General features: G+C 41.6%; 1 protein-coding gene across 1 annotated transcript in view; it reads left to right on the top strand.

Annotated features, from left to right (window-relative positions):
* Positions 1-16,640, top strand: part of LOC111266248 (cell adhesion molecule Dscam1) — a gene marked incomplete at its 5' end in the record, with an annotated part of 45,010 nt that extends 28,370 nt beyond the window's left edge. The window contains 7 exon segments of the mRNA XM_022843574.2: positions 204-305; positions 685-867; positions 953-1,103; positions 10,539-10,720; positions 12,458-12,652; positions 13,253-13,522; positions 14,387-16,640. Of these exon segments, the coding sequence (XP_022699309.1) occupies positions 204-305; positions 685-867; positions 953-1,103; positions 10,539-10,720; positions 12,458-12,652; positions 13,253-13,522; positions 14,387-14,550 (1,247 nt within the window).
* Positions 16,641-27,598: the final 10,958 nt, after the last annotated feature.

Genomic DNA, 27,598 nt, shown 5'->3' with positions numbered 1-27,598 from the left:
TTAAAAAATAATTAGTCTATATATTATGGAACGTTTCACATTAATGATAAGTACTCAACTGAAACTGAACAAATACAGCTGAACTGGGGAACATTTAACTGAAAAAATGAAGCCACTCTTCGGCTCCCTTGAGTTTATACCTGGGTAGTCCAAAGAAATTAAACCTCTGTTAGAGGAATACTAATTAAAAAAATGCTTTTCAGCTCCTCCAACATCTCCGTCAATCCGCGTGAGCCCAGTTTCAATATCTGCCCTCCGAGTTAGCTGGGAACTAAGTCCAAAAGACAATAACGGCCAGGTCACAGGTAAGTCTTCGAAGTTGTTGCTAATATTACATTTATTAAAGCACAGATCATCTCTTTAGCAACTTATATTTGCAGTATATTTCTGTTTATTTCACTTCACGAGTCCGCTTTGAACTTTGTTATATTATCAGTCTTGACACGGCCCTTGCACGTCGGCTATCTAGCGCATCCGAATGGGTTTGATGAATTTTGAGTTGAGAATACCACTTTGCTAGCGTTAAGCCTGCAGAGCGCATCTAAGTATAATCAAGGCCTAGTAGTCGTAGCAGAATATCATTGGACAAACACATCAGAGACATCTACAGCATGAATAATTTGGAAGCAGCAATATATGCATGATAGCGTTCTTCCAATATTCTTTGTTGTTGTTGCCTTTCAGAGTACACACTGCATTATTCATTCGAAGAGGGTCAATGGTCCAAAGTAGTATTAGACGCTGCCTCGGCCCAGACTTATGTTCTTCAAAGTCTGCGATGTGGTACTGTATATCAACTATATATGACTGCGTCAAACAGCCTCGGCACCGGGGAACCTGGACCTCGGGCAGTTGCCAGAACTAAAGGTAAATTAAACTAAGACGTGACATCTGTGCAAAAACGTTGTTCGTTTGACATAATAAAAAAATACTTACGTCCCTTCTGATTTAGGTACTCCGCCGATCCGTCCGTTACTTGAACGCTTTATATCTACCAACTCTTCGTGTATCACTCTCTACCTTGGGGCTTGGAAGGATTCCGCAGCTGCCGCATTGCAGGCCCAGGCCACCTGTCCTGTCACGCGCTTCGTCATACAATATCGGTAAGCTTCTCTCTATGCTTCGAGTGTCAAGTCCGGGATCGCCGTTAGGCATTCCATCAGGGGGATGACACGAAACGAAGTGTATCTATACTCGGATTCAAGCCTATCCTTAGCACTAGCAGGCAGATACGTTAACCACTAGGCTACCACGTGGACAATATCAGGAAATCCAGTCATTCGTTGAAGCACCCAAAATATAACCTTTCAAGTGCCTCATCGTAAAAAAACTTTTTTCCTTTTTTTTTTATAAAGAGACATACATTTAAAAGAATTTCTCGCTATACTAAAAAGCAGTATGAAACAGTAACTCCATGTTTGTTTACGATGAATTTACCAAGGAAAGTTAACTCTAGACAGACACACGATCACACATGCAAAGACAGGCCTAAAAATATCAAGCACCTCATATTTTGCTTGTGAACGTCTCGTATTCGTACTGGATTTTATATCGGATCGAGCCAAGACGTGCTACAAGGCTTACCGCATAGCCTCGATCAATAACACGCAGCTGCTGCTACAACTGCAATTAATACGAGCGAGGACAGAGCAGAGTCACAACAGCAGTTAACTGCCAACTTCCTCAGCTCAACAGACTTGTTGTTGTGTGCTGTTGCCTGTCCTTCGAATTATCTTATCTCGAGCAGCAAAAGGAAAAAGAAAGAGAGACGAAGTTGTATGGGGCGCAGCAGGGGGTGCGGCTGCGAAAAATAAGAGAAAAAGGCGACGCCTTTTTTGTTGCTGCTGCTGCTAGTACAACAACGTACTCTTACCACTTCTTCTATAGTATCTTGATCGGCGCTCGTAGTAGCTCTCTTATCGTGGAAAGGCTTAAGCGACTTAAGCGGGTGAACAAGCGGTGAAGCAAAGCTGACTCCCATGGTCAGAGCTGCAACAGTGGTAGTGGAGTAGTAGTCGCTCGTCTAAGAAACCTTCGAGTGAGGGAAAGAGGTGGAATCTAAAGAGAAATAACGATGCAATGTAAGGTACTTGTGTTTTAGGAGGAAATAAAGGGTTATAGTAGAAGGGGCGCTGTAGTGCTCCTCCTTATATAAGTAGCAGCTTCAGCGGGTGCCTAGGACAGATGGAAACCAAACATCAACGTAATCCTAGTTTGTCTCTTAGTGTCCTATCGACAACCCTACTATTCGCTTCCCTAGCCATTCTAATCAGTTATCCTACTGTAGACATTTTTCTGTCACCAGTATTCTGCCATGTTATCGCCTCTTTCCCGTTTGTCTTGAGCCGATTAGGGCATCTGCCACCACAACGACTGTTCTTAACCCTCATTTTGACTTTACCCCAATTCGCCTCTCGTTGGCGACGGACGTCGACCGATGATGCCCCGGTTTTGATGCCGCCGCTACTGCTGCTCCCACGGCTACTGCAGACGGCTATTTTGGCCCTATTTGGATTCTTCTTTCCACTTTTTCCGTAGACACTTATGAACTTATGAGTGTCTTACGCAACAACCCGAATTTAGGTTCCAGAAGCTCAAGGCGAGGATGAAAAGAGGAAAAGAAAACGACGTGTAATAAAATTAAACAAAGCTTGGACAGTACGGAGGGAGAAGGGAACGAGAGAGAGGTAGGCAATGGCTGGCACACGGTGAGCCCGAGATAATTGCTGTTTAGCTGGTTGGTGGCTCTGTCGGCTGGTCGGCGGCAACGAAAGCTAGCACTTATACTCCTCTCAGTTAGTTATTTGGCTTGTTACTGACTGCTAGTTGGTTGTCCTTCCTTTGCCTGGTTCCTGTATTGCTCACTTTCGTACTTGCTTTGAGTTTCGGGCTAGCGAATTACTTGTACGAAAGCTAGGGGAGTACCCAAGGCTTTATTAACGAGGAATAAGGCCACACCGGAATCATTTTGCTTGAACTGTGGGTCATGTGCGAAAAGGCGAGATAAGGATAGCAAATGACTGAAAGCATCCAAGAAAACGCCAGGCCGGACGCTGCGAAGTGTGCAGCCGAAGTTTGGCCCGTCCCGCTTTCATTCGGTAAGCGGCTGAACATATCTGGTCGCCAATAAGTTACTCTGAAAGCCGACAAGGTCATTTTGAAAAATCTGTTAAGATACCATTTACCGTATCTATATTTCGTCTGGAGGCAACATCGATCTTTCGGAGCCTTTTATATAGATCGTGTCTATCGACCTTAGATATGGAAATCGTCGAACTTGACAATGTAATTTCGCGAATGAATCCTTGGAATGCAATGGACTTACTTAACTTAATTTTGTATTAGATTTACTTAGAATTTTTGATAATATATATTTGTAATAGACTTATCTGGAACTTTGATAGCATCTATTGGCCATACACTTCAAACCACAGTTTAGCTCAGATTTGAAAGCCATCATACTAACAGTGTATAAACTGATAACCTTAGCCTGTTGCTGTCCAGGCTTTTCATTAAGGGCACCGTCTCACCAAAGGATTATACTATAGTACAGAACAGCGATCTTGTAGTATACAGCAGGAGCGAATCAACCTGCAACGAGCGGTAATAAAGCTAAACAATTACGCCATCGAACTTGCTCCTCAACTAAAAATGGCAAGAAATTTAGAAGAGAAAAAAAATTACCAATAATAACTTATTTCGTTTAAACGACTCAAAGCTAGCTACGTTAAACATGTTTAAGTACATTGGATCACATCGAGGAAAGAACTAGACAACCAATGTTTGAGGCTGTCTTAACCGAAAACTTTTAGTAGAAACAGCTGCCAGGTTGTGTAGTTTGAAGATTGTGCCAACCCCAATTATAGAAAAAAAACAAGTTTTGCTCAAGATTTGCTGAGGGCGTTTTATTTTCGAGAATCCAAAGCATACACAAGAGCATCTGCGGAGATGCAACGATCTAGATATAGCGGTATTATATCCTTCATTTTCCTCAAAAAAAGAATTCTTAGCCATATCATAAAAAAGCTCACCGTATCCTTTCAGTTTATATGCGAAACTCAGAAGAGTACCACGAGGCAAACGTTCGATTTGCATAAATTAGGCTTTTATCTAAGTGTAATACGTATAAATATCGTCATTATGCAGCCAAATCGGATTAGTGAACCGAACTGTATAGTCGAGTGTCTCTTTCAGATTACTTCCACGATTATATATACGTTTTACAACTTACTTCATTTGAAGTGCGTGAAAGGACACCAAGCCTTAACATATTCATAGTTAATAGATAACATCAATAATAGGCGATATTGTACAATTGCAAACAACCGGATGCTATAATAGATGGCTAGGGGTCGTCGGAGTCAGCGTCTCATAGGTTGTGCCACCCATATTCACGCTCACCGACGTTCAACTGCTTTAATAGTAATTAATGATCAAAGTAATAAGGTACATATGCCTCTTTGAACGCGTGTTTGGCTCAAAGAACAAAAAATGGCAACTGCAATAAAACGTATGATCGAATTCTTTGGCCAATGTTAATTTTAGGAACACAGTGTATTTTTTGACGTTGCAATTTACAGAAAATAATTATGTAGTAGACATAAAAAATTGAAAGTCATTTCTGAGACGGCTGTGCAGCCATTAAGGTGCAGCCATTTTAACGATATGTACCAATGGCACACAGCGTTTTTGAGACGGCGATGCAGCAGCGTTCACTTGTACTAGAACCCATTTCCATTAGAAACAGTCAACATCACTCCCGATTTTTTCCCAGTAAAAATTGCGTTAGCTTGCCTGGGTTTGCAATATTCTATATTTCACAATAAATCATTATGTAGAAAAATGTAAACAAGTTCTTTTTTTAATATCAGGTTGATCAAGTTAAACTTAATCTTGCAGTCATCCGTACAGACAACACAATTTACATCGAGCCTTCTGATGCCCTGGCAAATGTCTACATCTCTTTAACGTCCGCACGGGATTACAAAACATATTTCTCATTTACAATATATCTTAGCTTCAGTGAGCAACAATTACTTAAACATCTTTCGAACGGTTACTCTAGAACAGTTTTTTCTATGATCCTGTTAGATACTGTGGCCTGATTATGTCCACAAAGCATCACCTACTGTTCCTTCAAGATCGAAACCAACAGGTAGACGTGCCCTGTTTCTAGGGTTGGCACAAATTAATTAAAAATCGATACCATAGCAGTAGAAGTAATAATAATTAGAAGAATAGCAACTAAATGTCTTTATTTGTCAGAGGGGAAGCAGTCTGCTGTGAAAACTAATTACGTTTTCGCGGCTGCGAGTACCGTGTTTGTTTTGTGAAAACGGGTCATAATTTGCTAATCAGCTAATATAGGGCTCGTTAAAAAAATATAATTACTCTCGTGTACCTAAGGCTCTACATGTATGTACTCTTTAAACGAACTTTTTCTAGAAGTTCAACTGTCGGCCCCTCTAGTAAGATGCTCAGCATGTGATTTAAGTAACCGCACGTATGAAGCGTCTTCCTGCAAGTTCCTATCCATCGACAATCACCTGTACACATCAAAATATTTGTTTAGCTTGACTCGCTTTCTAAGTTGCAAGTGCAATGGCATGGTCTGCCGTAAATTTGATTAGATGTTAACTCTACAAGAAAGATACCTGTGGAAACAACATAGGGATTAATTGAATCATGTGCTGGCGTCGTGTTTGCCCGACATTCTCACCGCTAGTAATAAATAAGTCAGTTCCTTTTAAAATAACAATATCGTCATGGCAGAGACAGGTGGTTCATGTTTGGAGTATTAGCGAGGGTCAGCTACTGTCCAATATCTTTGCGAGGGCGACCTCCATCAAACTTATGAACGCCCTTGGTTACCCGAAGTCGATGGTTTGCCGTATTGCGGTTGAAAGCGGTTAAAGAGACAGGGACAGATTCATATAGGCCAAGACGTGAAAAACACAGCGGAAAGGTTCAAAAGCCGTTTTTGACAATTCTGGCACATTTAACATAGCGGGGGACATGGTGGCTCGAAGTGCCCACGAAGACTTCAGGTATGATTTTTATAAGCGCTGAATTGCTTACGACACGTAGTATGTGCCCGCTGTGAGCAAATCCAAATTTCTACCTTCTACGTGCTGTGTCCAATGTAGGAAGCATCGAAGTATCATATATTTTTCCACGAGATCTATCTAGTACTAGAAAGCTCTGAAGGCTGCGATGAAATCGTGATGGCCATACGTCTTTTCGCAATGTGACGTACCGGTTAATGCGGGTCGGTCGACGCAGGACCAGGCGAGCGTGTAAGCCCGGTCTGGAAAAAAGTTACAGCTGTTTTGGAGACCAAATTTCAAGTCCCCTAATTACTGTACGTCAGCTGTAATTGACCGAGAGTCTAACAGATTGCGACATGACAATGTGAATTCGCATAAAGGTGTTTAGAAGTATAAATGTTCTGATAGATCTTTTGGCCCGTTTGAGCCCCGAATCGGATGATCGATCTCCTTATGGGAGCAAGGCCATTGTATCTGAGAGTTAAAAGCTTGGACATAGCATAGCCTTTAAGCAATCGTATAGAAACATCTAAATATACACTGTACATAGAGTAAACAAATACCGTAATATGAATGAAAAAGCCTGATTTGACACCAATATCCAACGATGGTTTGGAGATGTTTTAGTCCATTCTATTGATACGACAATGTATTTTCATCAGATGTTATAAACAAGCTGTGAATAGTTTAGCGTTACTTGCAAAAAGAAGACTAGAAAAAGGATGGATCCAAGAGGAAACTTTCAGGCTATCGAAGACGAACAAACCCTTGGCCTACCGACAACGAAGTTTACTTTTTATATAAAAGCTCTTCCCCTAAATGATTTAGAGTTAAAGCTTAGATTTGCGTTTTCATTTAGTACTTTTTGAGTGAAGAAATATAGTTGGCCCTATCAAATTCGTGTGAGAAATTTACATAGCGAAATATTGTTTTCTCGATTTTCCGGTCCCACACCACGAGCTCCGAGCTGGATTGCAATGAACCATCTTTCTTTCATAGACCAATGGTCTTTTGTTATCCCCAAGGTAACAATTCGTGAGACAGGCTGGCAAGTGAACAACAATAGAAAAACTGTAGTTTCTTGAGCTATTGCTTCACAGTTTTCGGCAGCCTTTTAAATTTGACATTATTATGACTACGCTAAATAAGCCCGAAACGATTTCATCGTAAATTCCTAAGCATAAATCCTTCATTACTTTGAAATAGAATATAATATAGAGTACGTAAGAAGGCGGCGGGCAATTTCGGTGGTCCAAGAGTAATAAACAAGAGCGCGTTGTTGTATTTGGACGCTTACGTTAACACGGCGAACGGTGCCAAGCAAGTGTCCGCTTAGGGGCCGCCTGCATAACTTGATCCTTTTCAGGTAATTTTGATTTAAAAGCGCTGCATAATCCAACCGATAATTCTACAGTTCTAGGTCATGAACTGTATTTGGCATAGTTTTACAGGCTCTGTTCGTTATACAGTCCCGACAGGACTAGACTGGGGGCACCACCAGGTCTGGGCGGTCATTTCACATTAGCGTTGCGCATCGAAATTAGTTGGCCTAGGAACATGGTTTCAGGGCTGGAAGATTGATTATTTACCGCGTTATATAGCAGACTGTCTTATCCTACTGAAATGAAAATCATCTACATTAAGCGTCTTTACTTGGACTTACAAGAAAATTTACCGTATATCATAATAGAGTTCACTTTCCGCTGCCCTTCCATCGTCATTCATGGCCCAGCACTACCTGCGTTCCACGAGCCGCGTCGCAAAATAACGTTCTATGAATGGAGTAACCGCTTTACACTCACCCCAAGCTTCTGTAAGTCCCAAACGCGATAATTCGGACCATTTATCTGAAAATGAGTTTCAACAGAAAAAATGGTGTGATTAAGTGAAGTCGCTAGCGCGTGCTTCACTACGTAATTAGCAACAAACAAAGCTTACGATCGCCCCCGTATTCTCAATGGTTGCGTCAAGTGCAGCCTGTGGAGACGAAGATGCAAGTCTTGTTTTCAGCTAAACGGCGGTATGATGTTGAAGTCATCGAATCCGCATTCATAGCGTTACTTGTTGTAGCAATATTGTGACATACCTAAATTCCTTGCCTAGTCGCGGCAGAGAGAAATATCGTCATCAATTGTTTATTTCAACGGTATATTATTTCAAGTACGCTTTTCCCTACTACAAACGTTGCAGTTTTACTTATCGTATAGTAATTTGCCCCCGCTTGTTTACGGAGACAGAGGGAGACGGGCAGAATCAGCCGGCAACTTCTTACACAACCTGTAGTCGGCCGTTGATCACGTCAAGGGCACGTTTCGTTGAATCCGCAGATGTTAACCCATAGGTGCAGCGAAATCCATTTCAGTGTTTTTAATATATACAGACGTGAAAAAAAATTCGGAGATTTCATATCTAATATGTTTAGGGCAATTGCACCACTATACGTGATGACGATGGTGCTGACGACAACGACAATATATGCATGCAGCGTCTGCATTAATAAATGGTCACCTTTGAAACGCAACATTACGTAAAAATGAATCACCGCAATGAACAGCTAATAAGACTCCTGCGTTTTTTAAAAAAGGGTAATGATTTCACGGTTAAGCTTTATATATATACCATTACAAAGTTTGTTTTGCTATATGAAGCTGAGAAGATGTCGTCGCTTCGCTCAGATCATTGAATTTCATATTCAGTGTGGACGTCAATGATGAGCGTATCGGGTGAGAAATAAATGAATTGGTACCGATGGCAGACATCGGGTCGTGAACGAGGTATCGATTGTTTTTAAAGCTAAATGGCTTTGATATCATGTATCTCGTGTAATACAAGTCGGCGCTGGTCTCATCTGAAACATCATACCGCTAGTCGGCAGTAGTAAACGTAATATATTGTTTATGTTATCTTTAAGATAGAGTAGCCAGCTTAGAAATGTCTATGTTAAATGTTGTTATTATTATAAAAACACGAATGCACCTCAGGATGCGTTATTACTAAACATTATCATGTTGCTTTCATTCTGCAAGTTTTTATCGAAAAACTAGCCGATCAGTTACGAATGATTAATGAAGTTACTGTGAAAAATGGGTAAAATCGATACGTGAGGAGTCATGACATCGCTAACGAATTAAACAATTTGAGGAAACCTGGCTATAGGAAGAGTCTTGATATTTGGATGCGACATAAGTTAATACAAAATACTCCTAGTGACTATATTTCTGTCTGCGGAAGTGTTCACACATCCAATAAAGTCGAGCTATTTCTGAAGCGTCTGATCACGGATAGTGAAAAGCAGATCGCGTACGACAGCAATCGTTAAAACAATTTGTGTCAAAATTCAAACCGATGGCAAAAAAGCGATGCTCTCTGACTCGCGGAATTGCCAAGGAATCGTGCATTAGAAGCTGCCTTCGCTTGTCAATACGATCAACCGTTATCAGCAGCTAATCAAACTACAGTACGTTAAAATCGACGGAAACTAGTGACTAGAAGGACAGACGTCTTCCAGCATGATAATGTCAAGCAGCATATATCTTCAGCTAACTGGCAAAAATTGCTAAAATTCGTGTACATTTACCGTATTGTTCAAACCTTGCACCGTCTAATTCGATTTCTTCAGAACTCCCTTAACATAGTTCTACAGAGGAGTGGCAAAAAATCATTGATCAAAATGATGCATATCTAGTTCATCGAAAATGTCAATACTTGCTGTAGTGTTTAGTATTATTTCGACCACTTAATAGCTGAGCAAGTTATCCAAGCGACTTGTTCTGCGTGGGCTAACGATCCTGCAGCTACGATAAATAGGCTCAATTGACAACTATCATCCTTCGAAGGCGATCTAAGGCGTACCTTCATGAACTTAAAAGGTAAACGATAAGTCGAAAATAGCGTTTTTGAACTTAGCAAGCAACTATTAAGTAGTTGGTTTTATACACAACATCTGTTTCAGTTTATTTGAACAATTATTTTACCTTGGAAAAAGACTAAGAGGATATGTTGAGACTGCTGTGTTTTTTTTTCTATACGGCGGATCCACGTCTGGAGCTTGAAATTAAACTTTTCAAATAAATTCATTTTAATCGATTTTCAACTTTGGAGTTGTGCAGAACGTAAGAAAAGCTCAATAACTTGACGTACTTTACTACTAGTGAATAAAACATTAGAAAAAGGAACGTAACACACTAAAAGATCGTTAATTTCCTTTAGCAATATGTATCTTCGAACGTCAATAGTCAGCTGGTATAGCCAATTGTACCTGTTGGTGCAAACACTTCGTTGCTCTTTATCTAGTATAGGATTTTAAATAACTGAGACGAAAATTAGCTAGTACGAAAACAAAGGCCCACATTTATATTGCACTAGCCACTCGAAACGCACACACGCGACGATACAGGAAAGCAACTTTTATTTTTTTTAGTAGCTTAGACTGAACTCGAACATAAATAGTTTAAACTAAACGTAAATACAATGTGTATGCGTCTGCTATAGGTCAAAGGAACGCAACTCATGGGTAGTGCTCTCCGATGCACTCTCAACGACAAGTAGTAAGACCATTGAGCATTTGAGTCCATCGCGGGAATACCAAATCTCTGTAACAGCCTTTAGCGATGCCGGATCGACCCAAGCAGATTTCATTGTACAAACAACGGATTTCTCTACTGTCGGGCAAGGTTAGTTCTTTGTGTTTAAGGGTACAGCTGCTCATGCAATGCTTGAATCTTTACGCTAACCGTTAATTACGATTTTTTTTTAATAACTACGGTAAGAACTCGATGTATCACCATGCGTTTATATATACTGTAGTAAGCATCAAAACCAACCTTTCCGTACATTCTAAATACTTTTTTCCAAGCGAATGGATTAGGTATCAAACTAACAATAACGTGTGACCAAACAAGCCGATGGCGCAACAATGATTACGATAGCATTATTCTTTTTTTTTTTTTTTTTTTTTTTTAAGAAGATAGATTATAATAAGCCTAAAGCGCTGATTCTACCAAGGCTATGTTTTATATATCCTTTCACTTAATATATGGCGTAAATTTGCTTATAACCTTAAATCTGTATTTTATATTTATTTCGTTCCATAAAGCTGAGCTTCTTATAAAGAGCTATAAAAAGAACTAGAAGATATTGTATTTCTGCGTTTACATATATAAGTACAATCAGGAAACGTGTTATATTTCGCTTCTTATTGAAAATGGACTCCTGTCAACTTTTCTGTTAGCGGCATGGGTTACGTTAGATTGTTATAGGTGCGAGTTTGTGCTTGATGCAGTTGTTGTTTCTGCTGCTATTGTATAATAGCACATTTATGTTCGCTAGTATCGGCGGCTGCGGACGTAGTGGTCTTCGTCTTCGAGCGGCCGAGCGAAAAAGAGCCGGTGGTTGTTTGTTGTTGGCCGTCGGCCACTGGCGTCTAAGCCCCACCGCCTTGGCATGCGATTGGTATTCCGCCCAAAACCACAGCCGCCGCATCTCGCCTACCTTATCGCGCATACACTTGGTTTCGTTTGGATATTATACGTCGTGACAGCATCCTGGTGGTTGATTTACAATCTTACGTGCGCGAGCTGCTGCTGCTGCTGCTGCTACCGCCGCGTGGGCTGTATGACGCACGCGGGCCCCCTAGGTCCCGACGCAGCATTCTGTCCGACTGTAGGGGTCCACGACTAAGGGTTGAACGGTGCGTCGTTCTCAGAGACGTGCAGAGACTTGAACTTCCTTTGCCCGTTTTGTACTATGAAGTCAGCACACCCCATATGGACTGCGACAACGCGTTTCGTGTTGAATATTCACGAGATGTGTACAAGCTTTGAAATGTATTGTAAATATATTCTGGTACTGGACGCGTCCCAACGGCGCCAACCAATAGAACGAAAACGCACAAACAAAGACGATACCAATCGCAGTGTACACAACCAAAAGCCACAAACGGTAGAAACGGAAACACCAGCCCTCTATTTCTACTCTCATGAGGAAGCACTTTGCATGCGGACAACCTACGACCGCCCGCTACTCACTGTTAAACAAACGCACGCCGAAAGAAAGGGTCCTGACGAATAGCTCCAAAGAAACCTAGAATCCCAGGTTCTTACAGGACAGACCACGTTTTCTGGCTGTTCACTATATCTACGCTGACTATTGTTAATTTAGGTAGCATGAGCTAGTAGGCTGCCAAGTGAGTAAGGAGAAACAGTGTACACGTTCGACTCACCGTATGGTCGCTCAAAGGCGAAAAACTGTCAACAGGGAACGACTGAAAAGGTAACACCTTTTCAAGCGCTTTCCTGACTTCTCTTCATATATATATATATATATATATATATATATATATATATGAAGAAGACCTGTTAAATGAGCATACCATTGAGTTCCGCAGTGTCATCTATCTATACGTGTTGCAGCTTCAATAGGAAGTGGCCTCTTGGAGGACTCATCGCCGTCCAGTTCGCCATTATGGATAGCGGTGTCGATTATTGCACCGCTGATTGCAATTCTCGTGGTGATTGCTCTGTTAGTTACAGTCTGCCTTAAAAGAAAGCTTTTCGTCCTGTCTCGTGGGGCTCAAGATCAGCGGGGCACCCAAAGCCCATGCCACGGTTAGTTTGTCAAAATTTCTATGCAAACCTATATCTTATTGTCGTCTGCATCTGCATACGTTTCGCTACAGCGTGATATACAGAACGTATAGTAGTATATAGTAAGTTATTATAAGTATTAGATTCTATTTGCCGAAATTATTCCGGATTTATTCTAGGGCACTTGTCCTTTCTTTGTAGTCCTATATAGGGAATTTTCCTGAAAGCTATATTTTGTTCTCAATGGTATAAGGTAATAAATTTCCCTTACACATGACGGTAATCTGTAATTTTTAGTAATTATACACAAAATATTTTTCTAAAAGCTATTTGTTCTTCTCAGTGACACATTGTTGTAGATCTCCCTCACACTTCACGGTAATCTGTAGAGGATTTTTTTTTCTGCACATTTAAAGCTTTATCGAAGTCTTAGTCCTCGTTTGCATTCGTATTATACATCAAGTAGCTTTTGGATAGAGACTTATGCTATAATAACTATGCCTGAAAATTCTGCAAGCTAAAAATAGGTACCTAGCGGAAAGGTGACGTCCTAATTTGTACTGTCATTAGCGCAACTATGAGCTTCAAGAATATTGTCTGCATTTTTCTTTATATCTACAGACACATCAACTATCTATCGAGACTCGAAGCTTTACATGCAGGAGCAAAACATACTTCTCTATTCAACACTTAACCATCATAGAGCGATGGCGCACGAACACGGAGGTTCCACGTTTGCCCGCGTCACCGGAGCAAGCTGCAACGGAGGTGGTCCTAACGGGGGCCTTGCAGAAACTGAGCTTTATTCGACGCCGCATCGCACTTCTGTCGGAAATGCAACCGCTACGCTCAATAATACACGAAATACTAATGCAAACTGTATGCCTACATGTAAGTTCAGTTTGAAGGCTCTCAGTTATAGCTAGTGCCGTTCAAAAAAAGCTCTTGATTAGGCCTGTCTCTTGTAGATGTTTGCTAGCCCAAATGTATCACGCCCCCCTACAATACTTCATGCATTGTGCTTTCGTGCTGGCTTTACTAAGTCTATCGCATTCCTCGTTCATTTTTACATGTAGCTATAACTGTAGGTATTCATAGCTTCTTTATCTACGAAAACACATACCTACTTGCTTGTAGCTCAAATTATTCATTTTGTTCCAAGAGTTGCCATTTGTGTAGGTCCCTCTATGAATACATAGCTATCCAATACAATCGCATCAGCTGCATAATGGGCTAGCAATAGTGGTGCAGAAGATATCATATATGAGTTGGCATAACTACAAACATGGAATAGTACATGTGCAGTTTTTTTATCAAGTTAGCTATTGCTTTGTAACTGTATTTGTATGCAGATTGGTGTGGCGCTGTCGCTTAATACTAGATGTGTACAGTTTACTTATATATTTTAATTAGATCAAGTAGTCTTATAATCATCCAGTTATGCATAAGTGCATCGTGCACTGCGTTTTTCGTTTTCCTATATACATTATTCTACCCAGTCCGTTGTTAGAGCAGTATATTTCGTTCGAGTATGTCTGGGTCGAGAAAAGTTTGAGTGGAATGCAACCGGATTGCTCTTTTTTTTCCTGATCTTCATTCCGCCGGTTAAGGAATCGAGAGCTGATCACAGATTTCCTAATAAGTGAATAATTTTAGTACAACATTGCATTATTAATACAACTGTTTCAGCGGAAACCATCAGGCTTATCAGTAACTTTCTAGTTATACTTATTTATTTACTTTTTTTACCACCAGGGTCCCATGAATATCAAGCTGCGCCTACACATGGAAGTAGTGGAGGCGCGATTTCGTCTGTAGGAGGTGTGGGAGCTACGTTGACCTCAGGTGTCGAAAGCCTAGGCCAGTGGGCGGCAGGCTCCGAGATTCCTTTGGAGGATTCGCACTCTGTGTACGCGTAGTAGTAACCATCTATAACTTTACCGGCTTATCAACGCGACCTTTCCGGCAGTATTAACAATCTGCAGCTGCTTGAGCGCCAGAAATAAATAAACGTTCACCAGTTCCCGCTGAGTTGGATGTATGTACCGGTGTCGGCATTTCAAGCATGACTAAGTTCCATCGCGCGTTTGTATAGTTGAGGCCGGCTAATCAATATCTGCTGAAAAGAATCAAATCTAACAACATTTCAAGCGAGTCTTCTAACGCAAAACAGCTCTGAGCGTCTGCAAGTTCAATCAGTGTTTAACAATCGATAAATAATTCAAATGGGACAAATGATTGTCATCGTGACGGCTGTTGGTCGACATCGTCTCGTTGCGCTCCAGGGCCGACGCGTCTCAGTAAGGACAAAAACGTTCAACTAATGCCAAATGCAGATGATGACGACTGAAATATTATAAGCTCATTTTGCGTAAATGATAAGACGATCGTCCATAATTTCGAACGCGCTGAAGCGTGCGTGCTGTTACTATAAAGGTGCCAATTTCATAAAAAAAAAACAAAAAAATATATATAATAAGGTACAGAGTAAAGCATAAAGCCCAAGAGTAGTAATATACTTGTACAGACCATGATTGAGCGCGAATTGTCTATAGAATAGTCAAACTAGACGAGTGCGAGTGGAAACTCTACGCGAAAACTGAGTAAGGATTGATTGCTCCGCTATTTAGTCAGAGATCACCAAGTATCATCTTAGATACACATAAACAACACTGACAACGAGACAGAGAGCAGGTTTGAAGAACTCACGAGGACGTCACACAGCTACGAGTCAACTGAACTTTTGGCCGCCCATATATAGTACTGCTATCGCTTAAGTATAATGCGCCGTTGCAAAATCGTTAAGTAAACTCTATTTATTCTTTGCCATTATAATAGCGGCCGTGACAGTAGCCGCGGGTCAATGGGGGAGAGCTGAGAGGTAGATACTATGTCTACGGAAATCTTCTGGGGCTAGGAGCTGCTACAACGATGTCTAAAATTTCGCGTACGTAAATATTGTCGGCGCTAAAACTGGCGACTATCACCAATTCTCCAAGTGGTCCGCATAATGTACATATATAAGCTTCGTTGGTTTCGGATGATGATAACGAGAATTGAAGGGTGTACAAAGATTGTAAGTAAGTTTTGTAACCATTGTATCCTCTGCGAAGTCCGCGGCAGTCTTTTGAAACTGAAGCTAAGTAGGAAACTCTATAAATGGTGAGCATTAAAGGACGGACGAAGAACACTTGCCATGATGAAGATAAATTCAACCGGAACAAAAGCGCAAAGAGAGGAAAAACGAAGGGGGACGGGCACAGCGGAATGGCGAGGCGCACTGCTCTAATTAATACTTTTCCTGTGTGAGGCATGATGGTAGTTAGATGAACAACCCGGAACAGACCAGAAACAACTACAAAGCGTCTGGTTTCTCTCAACTAGCCGCACCGGACTACATTACAATAGCTGGTGATGGCGGTATAGCTGATTTTATAAATAGTATATGTTGAAAATATAAATTAAATTATATCATCCAACTACTGTTAACTCTCCACTTGACTAAATAAGATTAAAGATGCTTCTTTTTTGTTCAAATACCCTTCGGTCGGTGAGGGACTGTAGAATAGCGTTCGCGTGTTTATGACCTGGAATGAAAGTGAAATGATAGCGGCATACTGTTATTTCTTCTTGGTGCTTTTTGGTGATGCGAGAAAGTGGTTAGGGTGGTTTCTGAGGAGGAAGCCATGATGAAGAAGCTTCCGTAGCGGTCATAGCAAATGGCTCAAATAAGTGAGCAACATCTGCATCCGCGTCAGTGGGAAATGTGAAAACGTTTAAAGAATTATAATGGCTCCCAAGGGAGACGTATGAATTTTAACAAAAGCGTAGGAAAGATGCTGTATGATGACTGGAAGATTGATCGATTGACCGAAAGATATATTCATCATCAATTACTACAAATGGTGATAATAATTAAAATGTAGGTTAACGACTGCGAGAAACGAATAATATATAATTAACATTAGTAATTAAATAATTATTAATAAACTTGCTTTTGTTGTTATAATGAGACTGTGTTTTTTGTTCAACTGTTTGGGGCGTGAAGCATGAAAATATGTAGCAGATTCCTTGAAAAAGCAAATATTCATAAAAAAAACAGGGAGCTTAGGTATTTTTTGTGTGCGCGCCGATTAGATGGGCCAGTAGCACAATAGGAGGAATATAGCTTAACAGCATAACAGCTATATATATATATATATATATATATATACATACATATGATGGGGCTCAACTGTCGAACACTGGCGGTTAACTGGTGGCAGGGTTTTATATACCCACAATCGGTTGGAAACGAAAATATATTTGTTGCAATTACGTGCTATTGCAATTTATACGGCTGTTTCACTCGTTTAGAGTGCTCCATTCCGTTCAATTTTTTAGATATCCCGTAGGTCTGTCGTAAGTTGGCGACGATACGGTAAGTGGCACTTCTACTGCGCCACGGGTTTGTTGACACTACATGGTTGTTCAAACCTGAACAGCAGCAGTTTCCTTGACGGTTGGAAACGTTGCCGTGGAAATCGCGCGAAAGTGGACCGGAGCGCTCGTTGTTTCTTCGAGTACTTGCCTTCGCTGGAAAAGCCGAAAAGCCTCTGTAGGCAGCTTGAATATCAAATGACAAGGCTTTGGACAGACCGCGAGTGCGGCGGCTCTTCTGGCAGTGCGGTCCTGAACCCGTAGAATAGCGTTGCATCTAAGGCCTTGCTGAACATAGTATTTACTGTGAGGGCTATACAATGAAAATGCTCGGAGGAACCGGGTGATTTTAGCAGATCTAAAGGCGTTCCGTGACCGCGCAGGTCGTCCGTTCCACCCGTCCGTTGCCTGCGGATGGTCTATATATTTGACATGGCGGAACGCGTCACACACTGCCCTATGATCGATGGCGACTGCAGAGCTAGCCACGTACCGGTCTCAGAGGGCCGCCAGAGCTTCTAGCATGATCTAGACTGTTGCACCGCGAGTCGGGAAAAGGCAAAGAAAAAATGTAAATAATCTCTACTCATTAGCACGAACATGGCCGCATTTGCAGACGTGCTTAGCGCCCCTTTAAAATTCAAGGCTACCATCGCGAAAGGGCACGTCGACAGTTCTACACGTGTCTCGAGCAAAGATGGTTCGATTTAGTCTGCTGATATATGCCAGAACTGCAGTAGTGTCTCCGGATCTCCGCCCAGACGTTCCTGTGCGGGAAGTAATGAAACGGCAATCTATGGGCAGCCTTTGAACCCGAATGATCTTGGTGGCACAGTCCGAAGACGACCGGATAGCTAAAGGACCTGTCGTACCCCTGCGCCCCAAACAGTACAGGGTAGTTCGTGGTAGAAGAAATCGGTCGTCCCTAACATCTTTCGACAAGAAGGCGACTTGACCATTCCTCTGGGGCCTAATGCGAGCTCACCGCTTGATATGCTTCAAGCGATCCAGGGCCAGCACTGTCACGTACCAGCCCTTCTGGAGCGTCGCTTCGTATAACAATGGCGCACGTCAAAGTCATACTTCAACAGCTACAGTGCCCACGGGGCCAGCTTGGGGGCACAAATCCGTTTGGCTCTGCATGGAGTTCACCGCGCTACTCTCAATGGCCACCTAGAATGACTGTTTATGCAGGTATAGGTGGAATTCTTTTACCGCTCAAAAAACAGTCAGACACTGTCTCCAACGAATGCCACCTCGCTTCTTCGAAATCTCGTAAACTACCACTCGTTCCACGTCCCGCAATTGGGCGCCGTTCGCGCGTATTTTGCACTTTTATAGGCCAGTTTTCACGGATATGTTGCGAAACGAGTCTATTCGTCAGGGTTTTCTATAGAACTAGAAATGCCCCCGCTGAAGGGAAGTTCACACGAAAGGTGGCCCACTTTTAACAAAGCACCTAGCGGTTTCGCGACCTATGTGAAATTCAGTGCAAATCAGCAATAATACGACGCTAGCCTTAAAAAGCTTTGTACCTGACAAACAGTAGTTGGTGGCGTTGAGGAGCCACGACCTTTTCTAGATAGAAGTAGGTTCCTAACGAGGAAATCCTAATACGATTTTTTGCATGCTTTAAAATTCAGATGCTTTAAAATTTAGACCGATGGCATTGTCGGAAAGGGTGCTTCCAGCGAATGGAGAATTCCCGAGAGAATACGATGATCTCATAAAGATAGACGAGCAATTTGGTACCGCAACTTATCAAGTACATTCAACTTACGATAATTCACCTTTTTTTGGACCACCGAAAAGGCCGTGAATTGGATAAGGGTTTGACCACGTCGACACCTGACATGTGCTGTACTTTACAACGTTAGCCTGTTACTTTGACGCGACTCGCTGCAGACGTACGTATAGAAGAAAGTGATCACCAGCAGTTATTGTATGACTACTAAGGTGCATATAAGTAGCTTTCCCAGCTTCTCGAATAAATGCTTAAATTTATCACTTAGCAGCCTTGCCATTACACGGATAGACTGATTCAGGTTACTGCTGAAATGGGACTATAATTCTCTTGGTAGACGGAAAAGCACACCGAAGGCTTCTAACCCGGTGGATCGTACATAGTCTTTATGTAGTCGCCATGCTATCTGGAGCTACGAAAGGTGTCATGGGAGCGCACGCAGCACTATTCACTTTAACTGAAGATCTAAGAGTTACGATCGTCAACCTCGACGACTGCGAAAGAACCAGTTGGCCTTTCTTAGCAAAGAACGGCTTGGCACACACTGTAGCGTACCTCCTAATGTATTTCCGACGAGAGCAGTCCTTAGAAAAGGCCGCACGAGAATGACGTTCTGGGTCAAGTTGTCGACCACAATAAATACCTCCACCTGGTTTTCTTCGTCCTTGAGCTCTTTCCTGCCGACAACTAGCGGTTTCTGTTGGGCGTCGACGAGCTCGACGGCCCATTTAGCATCCCAAATCAGGCGCTCTGCATCGCTCTGTTTCGGGAGCTTGTAAAGATAGCATATCCGCGCCTGTGCGCAGCGGGGCTCGGAGTACACATTTTCTAATTCGAGGTCGGCTTCAAACCGCCGAGCGAGTGGCACCTTGAATGAATCGGCCGCCTATCTTTTTAGTATTTCGTGATTTAGCTCCAACTTCTATCTATCAGCGCCCACTTTGCCTTAATGAACCCATCGAACGTTTACCCTTTCATCTTCATCCGCTTAAAGAATTCTTCCAGTGAGGCGGTCGATCTTGTTTAGGAAAAACCGTCTGCGCAATTTCTCCCTAGAAAAATGTCTTAGTTGTCCGCGTCTGGTACTACTTGAAGTAAGGTTAAGCTGGGGTCGAGCCGCGTAAATATGGCTTCGCGCATCGCGTCACCTGTTCTTATGTCCACTCTCAGCTCATAGCTAAATACACCACCACCATTTGGTGGAGCAATCTCGTCGAAAACCAAAAATCCGGCGCTTCCAATCTGCAGGCTTTCGGCAGATCAAGAGATTTAAATATCACCGTTACTGCCAAATTTGCAGTAATGACGAGGTTTTCCTTCTGTGAAGTAGAAACTGACAGGGTGGGAGAAGGGTGCCATACATCCACAGCGAGCACAACGAGGAGATAGAATTATTGTAACCTATATGCCCGTTGCATTAGACATACATTTATACCCTACTTTTAAATAAGTTGTCATAATGTACATTACAATTATTGGTATTATCGGTTTTATAGTACATTCTGTGTTCCCTTCGTGTCAACCATTCGGCTCAGCTCCCTAACGAACCGCGATGTTGCACAAGACAAACAGGCAACTAGGTTTGTCGCTGAGACGGGGTAATATTTTTTATCTATACATTATTAGATGTAGCAACACAGCTTATGTATGAGAATCAGCTACGTTGCAAGTTTTAAGCACACGATAACTTCATGTCATGTACCAAGTACCGTGTCTAACACACACTTAACTGGCACGAGCCAAGAACCAATACAAAGTACAATAAAAGAAAACTTTAACGCTTGAATTTATGCTTTTATTCCAACGAAGATTAAACCTGGGGCACGCTGCTGATACATATACGCTAAACTGCGAACTGCCGATTTTACGTGACATGCCTTGCAAGACTCGTGAATATCTTGTGTCCTAAGAACTAGTTAAGGGTAGGCATATCCTAAGACGGCTGCCTGGAGGAGAATTTGTGTGTTTTGTTGTTAAGATCACTCGATGAAACCTCCGAAAGATTGATGTCACTTGAGGGTAGATATAAAGCAAATCATGTTGCTGTCATCCTTTGACACGAAACGTAGTATCAGTCGTAGGACATTCAAAGTTATAACTCAAATCAAAATACTCGACTAGTATTGAAATTTAGCAGCATAAGCTATAGCTGAAATTGTGCTACAGTTCAGATTTGTACACACAGCACATGGATTTTTTAACCCGCCCTGTAACTTAAGCACTGCGTTTTAGATAAAAATTTCTATTTCTATTTTACTGAGCAATGCGCTGACATGTTGCCACTACAGTTAATAAAGCTAGCTATATACACACACACACACACACACACACATACATATATATGTATATATACGACAAATATACTTCGATATATGATCGTTAAATATGAAGCAGAAATGTCCAAGAGCCTCTAATTATATCAATGAAAATTAAAAAATGCACTAGCATGTTTTATTTTATGCTAAACTTTGAGATTTGTTCTATTGGATGGCTTGCAAGCCCCCCCCCCCATATAGAGAAAAATAGATCAAGACCTTAGTAGAAAATCTAGCTAGCTTTCTTTATTACCAGAGGCAACTTGATTACGGTTTTAGGCCTCTTGTGAGTTAGAGAGCCGATTAGGTAAACCGACACGGTAATCACCCTGTATCAATCCATACAGACAGTGTTCAATTGACCTGTTGTTAAGAAGATATGCCTTATTGATCCTGCGTCCGACCATTGACCGTACTTACCGCAGTTATATTCGAAAATAAATGAGTATTATATTCGACAGCTAAGTAAATTTTACGCGTTACGATATTCTAAAGTTAGACGTACGTGAATATTTGTTTAATATAGACAATGAAACAGAAAAATATTGTCTTTATATGGCTAGTCCAAAAGCATCTGGCCATTGGTCCACATGTGGGATTTGTCTAAAGGAAAAATAGGATGACTAAAGCTTCGGGACAGTACGACTGCCGTGACAATATCAGCATTTCACGAGGGTGGGTCAAGATTACTTTTATGAATTGGAGTATAAGAAGAGCCCGTTATTACTGCTGTTTCCCTTTTACACACCTCCGGTTTTTTTAGTTCCGCAAATCATTGGGAAGTGCTTTCTCTATGCGTCATAGATTCATTGCGCAGAGAGCGCATTTCTGTGTCTGGTTCCAGTTCTGAAGATGAACGTTCTAAATGAGAAAAAGTACATTTTTAACACGTGCTATCTTTTGCCGAGATCATAAACTTTCAGAATAGTCGGAAATATTTGTGCCATACGTAACGAAGTCCTTATAACTGAAGCAGCTACCTGAAGGGAATCTCAGACCTAAAGGGTGTATCCCAGCTTAGTAGGCTACCCAGATTTCGAATGAAAAAAAATTCATCAATTCGCCCAGACAGTACGCTGCGAACATCACACTAATCTCAGGCATCTTAAACTTCACTAGAAATTAGGATCCTGGAGGTGCTGGGGATTTGGCTAATGCCAGTTTTCACTGACGCTTAGCTTTTCAACACAAACCGAGAGAAGCGCAAGCACAATGAAAAGTTCCTGCACGAAGTTGTTATGGACGACGATAAGTGGTGTCTCTACGTAGATAGTGAGATTAAAATGGCTCCCCCCTGGAGATACGCCTGAGCTTCGAACGAAGTCGAATTTCCATCCCCAGAAGACCATGCTTGGCTTCTCATGGGTCCAATACACTGGGAAATGTCCGGAGAATAGAGCCGTCAATAAAGATCTAGATATGGCCTACTTGCATGGAATGAACGAGGTTATCACACAGAAAAGACCTAATAGACTAGAAAAGTCACATTTCTTTACGATAGAGCCGTGGCGCAGACGGCAAAGGCTGTGAAACAAATCAAGTGGGAGGTTTCTGTTCGTATTTAAAATATTTACCAGACTTCACTTATGTGGATTATCACCTTTTCCGATCAGCGGAAAATAATACTGGTACATTTGATAGCGGAAACGGCCGGAAAACCTGAACGCATGAGTTTTTCAATACAAGATCGGAAAATTTCTGACGCGGAAAAATAAAGAAATTGAGTGAAAGATGGAAAGATAGGTTCGTGAAATACAAAATAAAAAACCTTACGTTTTTTGTTAAGTTAAAAACGAAAATATCTTTGTTTTAACTTAATAGCTTTTACAGTGCAAGACGGATGGCTTGCGACCGCAAAAGGTGAGCGCCCTCTTGTTGACTGAGTACTTAACAAGAAACAACACTAACAAATTGCCGATAGTCAAGAAATGTCATCAGATCCAACAGTCACGATCAACTGATCCGAATCAAATCCGTAACAAGTAGTTCTAAGGGTGTTTTTGCACACCTGCCAAGTCCAATGCGCACATATGCATATATATATATATATATATGTAATTAATTGGAACTCATCAAAAATCGTTTAAATGATATACGTTTTAGATTATTCAACAACAATAACGACAGAAGAGTTCGTTACTGAGGTGTGTCAGTGACCTGAAGGACAAATTGAACAGCGAGGAGCAGCAGGAAGCAGTTTTTAGAGGGCCATGGTTAATGGTGATGTTGCATATGGCGTCCACCCATCTACGTGCAATTTCTTCTGTGACCCTGCCGTTGGAGATTTATTTTGATATTTACGGTACGTTAAACGGTATATAAACGCAGGAGATAATCTTCAATAAAACAGTATCTATTGAAGCCGAGATTTGCAGGAGTATATATATCAAATTGCGTTCTGATGAGTTAGTATCACTTTTGATCAACCACAGCTTTTTACAATAACGTGAATGCAGTTTCAACTTATAATTTTATAAGTTTTCAACTTATACTATGTAATACGAATAATTTTGAAGTGTCAGGAAACATGGGACTGACAGCACAGTCAATATTATAATAAGATTTAATATAGTTGAATTTCAAGAACGGCAGCTACGAACAAGTTCATATAAAACATTTTCGTAAAGCTCAACGGATAGAAAGGTGTAATAATTAAGCGCACTGCAATGACTCCACAATGCGTAGGTTAAAAATTAAATTGTAGTTACGCTAGCGGCTGTCTTTGTTGGGGGAATTGGGAGGAGGGGAACGGGGAGGATACCCTGTGGCACAGATCGCATAAACCATTCGTTTGAAGATTTCCTTATGCAGTATATAAGCCTCTCACTTTCCTAATGATCGTACAAAAATTTTAGTTTTTAATTAAAAATCAAATAGAATATTATAGATTTTTTCTATACATTTTCAATTGGAACTTCCTTTTTTGGCACTGTGAAATTTGCCTTCGAAGATAGTCTTATGTGGCAAAAAGTATAACATCTTATGTGGCAAAAAGTATAACGGATTCGGCATACGTTCTTAAAGCAGTAACTTTGTGAACTATTGACTAAGCGTGCGGAATAATGCTACTCCATATGTGCCTTCTACACAAATGAATGGTTTGCTCAGATTAAATAATGACTGCACCATTCATACAAAGCCCGCCTCCCTAGAAAGCTATGGGAGTTGCAATATCGACTTTAAAAATAAAACAAGGCGCCGTTAAATTTAGAAAGTCTATGTGAGTTTCCTATATCGCCTCAAACGAATAGCTAGCGTTCTTCGAACGGTGACGCCACAAACGGCAACGGTTGTTACTAATGGCCTGGCAGCATTTGTCCGATTCTTTGCCGCCCAATGATAGAAGCTCGCAATGGAAGTGGGGCAACCATGAACGTGGAACAGAGAGGGACAGCGGAGCCAAAAGGTGGGTGAATCGCTTTCTTGTTGTTGTGCGACGGCTTTGGTCCATCCATTTCTGCTTGCACTGGCCTGTGCCGGTCACCGTCCTGCTGCAGCAACGGCTCGTGGCTGGGGCTCAGCTGGCATCCCAGCTATAGTGAGGTACACACAAACGCTTGCGACTCACAGCTGAGACCCTTCTTCTTGCTCCTATAGCAGTATCGATTCGCTCCAAATATAGGAAACAAAGAACGGATGTATGCATTCGCCTTAGAATCGACAGGAGTCAACGGAACAGTATCTTCGTAGTGCCATCAATATATTTACATCCGAATAGAGCTCTGGTCGAACACGCGAGGGTCAGATAAATTCGTAGCTCAAAATCAACATTATCGAAACAGCATTCTACATTTTATACATACTCCTGTATCAATGCACTTGCGCTTAGCTTATGTATATATAATCCATGAAGGGTCGTTTAAAGTATTCTGAAAGTGGCCTATTTTTCACAGCCGCCATTGTGTCTGTTCAAATATAAAAACCACAACCAAAGTTGAAATCCTAATTTTGTCCCGTATGCTGATTTTCCTCTTTGACATAAGTGGTGATAAGGCGACGTGCCGTATATTTAGACAAAGGGAAACCGAGGCCCTTTTACCATCTAAGCGGGCAACATTTTTCAAACGTAACATCCGGACTCCGGATCGAGTGCTATTCTCTTAGTTAGAAGAGACGGCTAGAAATAAATATTATGCAGATTAGAATGGAACCGTAGTTGTACGTTATGGCTGCCCGTATCTAATTGGATTCCAAAAATTTTTTGCACTTACTTTGCAAGAAAGAAAATTCTGCAAAAACGTGCTTTGCATTTGTATATGTTTAACAAATTTACACAAGTCTAATAGAAATAGGCAAACAACTCCCAATTATCGTAGTATTGACAGACTAGTTTGCCCATAGAAATTATAGGGAAAAATGAGCGCACCATATGCCGTCAATGTTTGTATGAGGTTGGTTGGCTTCATCTTGTTCGCTTTGTTCTCTATTCAAAGTACAGCACTGCTAATGAATACAACAACGTGTGTCTGGCCAGCACACCTAAGCTTGCAGCAGAAAAACATTTTCAATTTAGTGTTTCTGCCCCATGAAAGAGGCATTTTACTCCTTTTCCTATCTACCTTATTACCACGCTTCGTCGTTGCAAAAGGGGCAGCGCTAGACTGTAAGGATAGTCTGTCTCACAATGTTGCGTGGGCTTTCCCACATAACGTGCAGTTTCTTCCGTCTCCGGTCAACGGTCTCTTTATTTCAATTAGCGATAGCGCGGGAACTGAAGCAGTGGGCGCCGGGAGGACGCCTATAGAGACGAAACTAACAATGTACGAAGCCCTCAGAGCCACCGCATCCGTTCGTTCGGTCGTTCCCTGCCACCTAGGCTACTGCTATTGCTGCTAATACCAGCTGGTGGCTGTAGCAGCTGAGTAACTAAGCGCTCGGCCGCGGTAACCTTAGCGGTTTCGGTGGTCATACGATGACCCTGTCAGATAAAGTGAGACCTCTTTTCCCCATGTGCTCGTATCCTGGATCCAGCCGCTGGTTATTTGAAGCACTGCAACACTCAGCACCGAGACTCCGGCCGCAAAAAAAAATCGGAGACTAGTGAGGTAGAGCAGGAGAAGCAGAAGGTACTTACTAGGGGCCTTTTTTCTGTTACCACCGCTACGTCTACTCCGCTACCGCATTCAACCCTTTGATTCTCTCTGTGTGATATTCATTGCCTCGGTGCTACTTTCATACGGGCGGGCGGCCGGTCGTTCAGTGAGTGAGCCAGCAACTCTGTGACTTACCCACTCGTTACTGTAATGTTTTTTTTAATTATACAACAACAAAATTAGACGTTTTTAGCTTTTCAGCTGCGAGAGGTGAAGGCGATAGATATCTGTCAACTTTCATCGGGTATTCCAAGCAGTGATCAAAAGCGTGCGAAAATGCAGAAAACTCTGACAGGTTTAATGCAGGACCATAAGTTTCGACGTAAGTATAGGGTGTCACACGATTCTTAACAGAATAACCTGCACTGAAATATAAGGTGCTGAGTGTCTCTATTTTATGTGTGCAGCTCAGTATTCATTATAAGACCAACAGAGCTTTGTCGGATTGAAAGAAGTTGAATATTAAAGTCTTATATGACAGATTAAAACATGTCGCTATCTACAGACTCCGTTTTTCTGTCACAATTAGCCTAATTTCTAGATCACTGCATATTTGTTCGCCTAGACTTTATTACTAACAATACTCCAATGGAAGCAATCAATAAGTGTTCAGTAACAGAACTTTGTACTTATGAAAGGCTTCAATTTTTTTAAATCAGGCGACTGGCGAAAAAAGGCCAGAGCAAAGAGGACTGTCGCGAGCTTTGTGGCTCGGCGTTTCATCTTCGTAGGACATCACTTCTCTCTGTGCGGGTCACAGCTTGCTCTAATCACAATAAGGATGAGTGGTTTGACGGCCTGCTAATAGTCATAGATTGTTGTCGTCAAGCCTTATGCGACTGCCTCGACGCAGTAAACCGCATCATTTTACAAATAAATTGAGGTTTTCGTACGTTCAAGCGCCACCAAGATGGCGGCTTTTGACGACGGCCATAGAAACTACGTCCTCAGTGTGAATTCATAAAGAGCGTTTTGTATATGTTAGCTTTTCTATTGATTTTGAGAAACGGGCATAGCCGAGGCAATCGCGAATTTTTAGTATTGTCAGTCACTTCAACTAGCGAGTATCTGTAAGGGCATCGTAAACATACGACTTCCTTGAAAGTGTTGCATGTACCCATAGGGAATAACATCTTGAATTTGAAAGCTATTATTTATCTCGTTTTGCTTAATAGGCTTTTTTAGCATCATGCTTTGCAAACAAGCAAAATATTTCTCTATATTAGATCTTCGATGATTTTAAGTAAGCCGGTTAGTCAGCAAGGAAGACACCGCTAAGTATTTTATTCTATTGATTTAGTCGAACCTCACTCACTACTCCGTTTGCTCTACATTGATAGGCGCTAACTTTCAAAAAGGGGCAAAAGGAAAACAAATGAAACAAACGTTAACGGAC

This window comes from Varroa jacobsoni, unplaced genomic scaffold, assembly GCF_002532875.2.
Source record: "Varroa jacobsoni isolate VJ856 unplaced genomic scaffold, vjacob_1.0 scaffold_1066, whole genome shotgun sequence".
Taxonomy (NCBI): domain Eukaryota; kingdom Metazoa; phylum Arthropoda; class Arachnida; order Mesostigmata; family Varroidae; genus Varroa; species Varroa jacobsoni.
The sequence above is the reverse complement of the archived record's forward strand: the minus strand, read 5'-3'. Positions and strand labels throughout refer to the sequence as shown.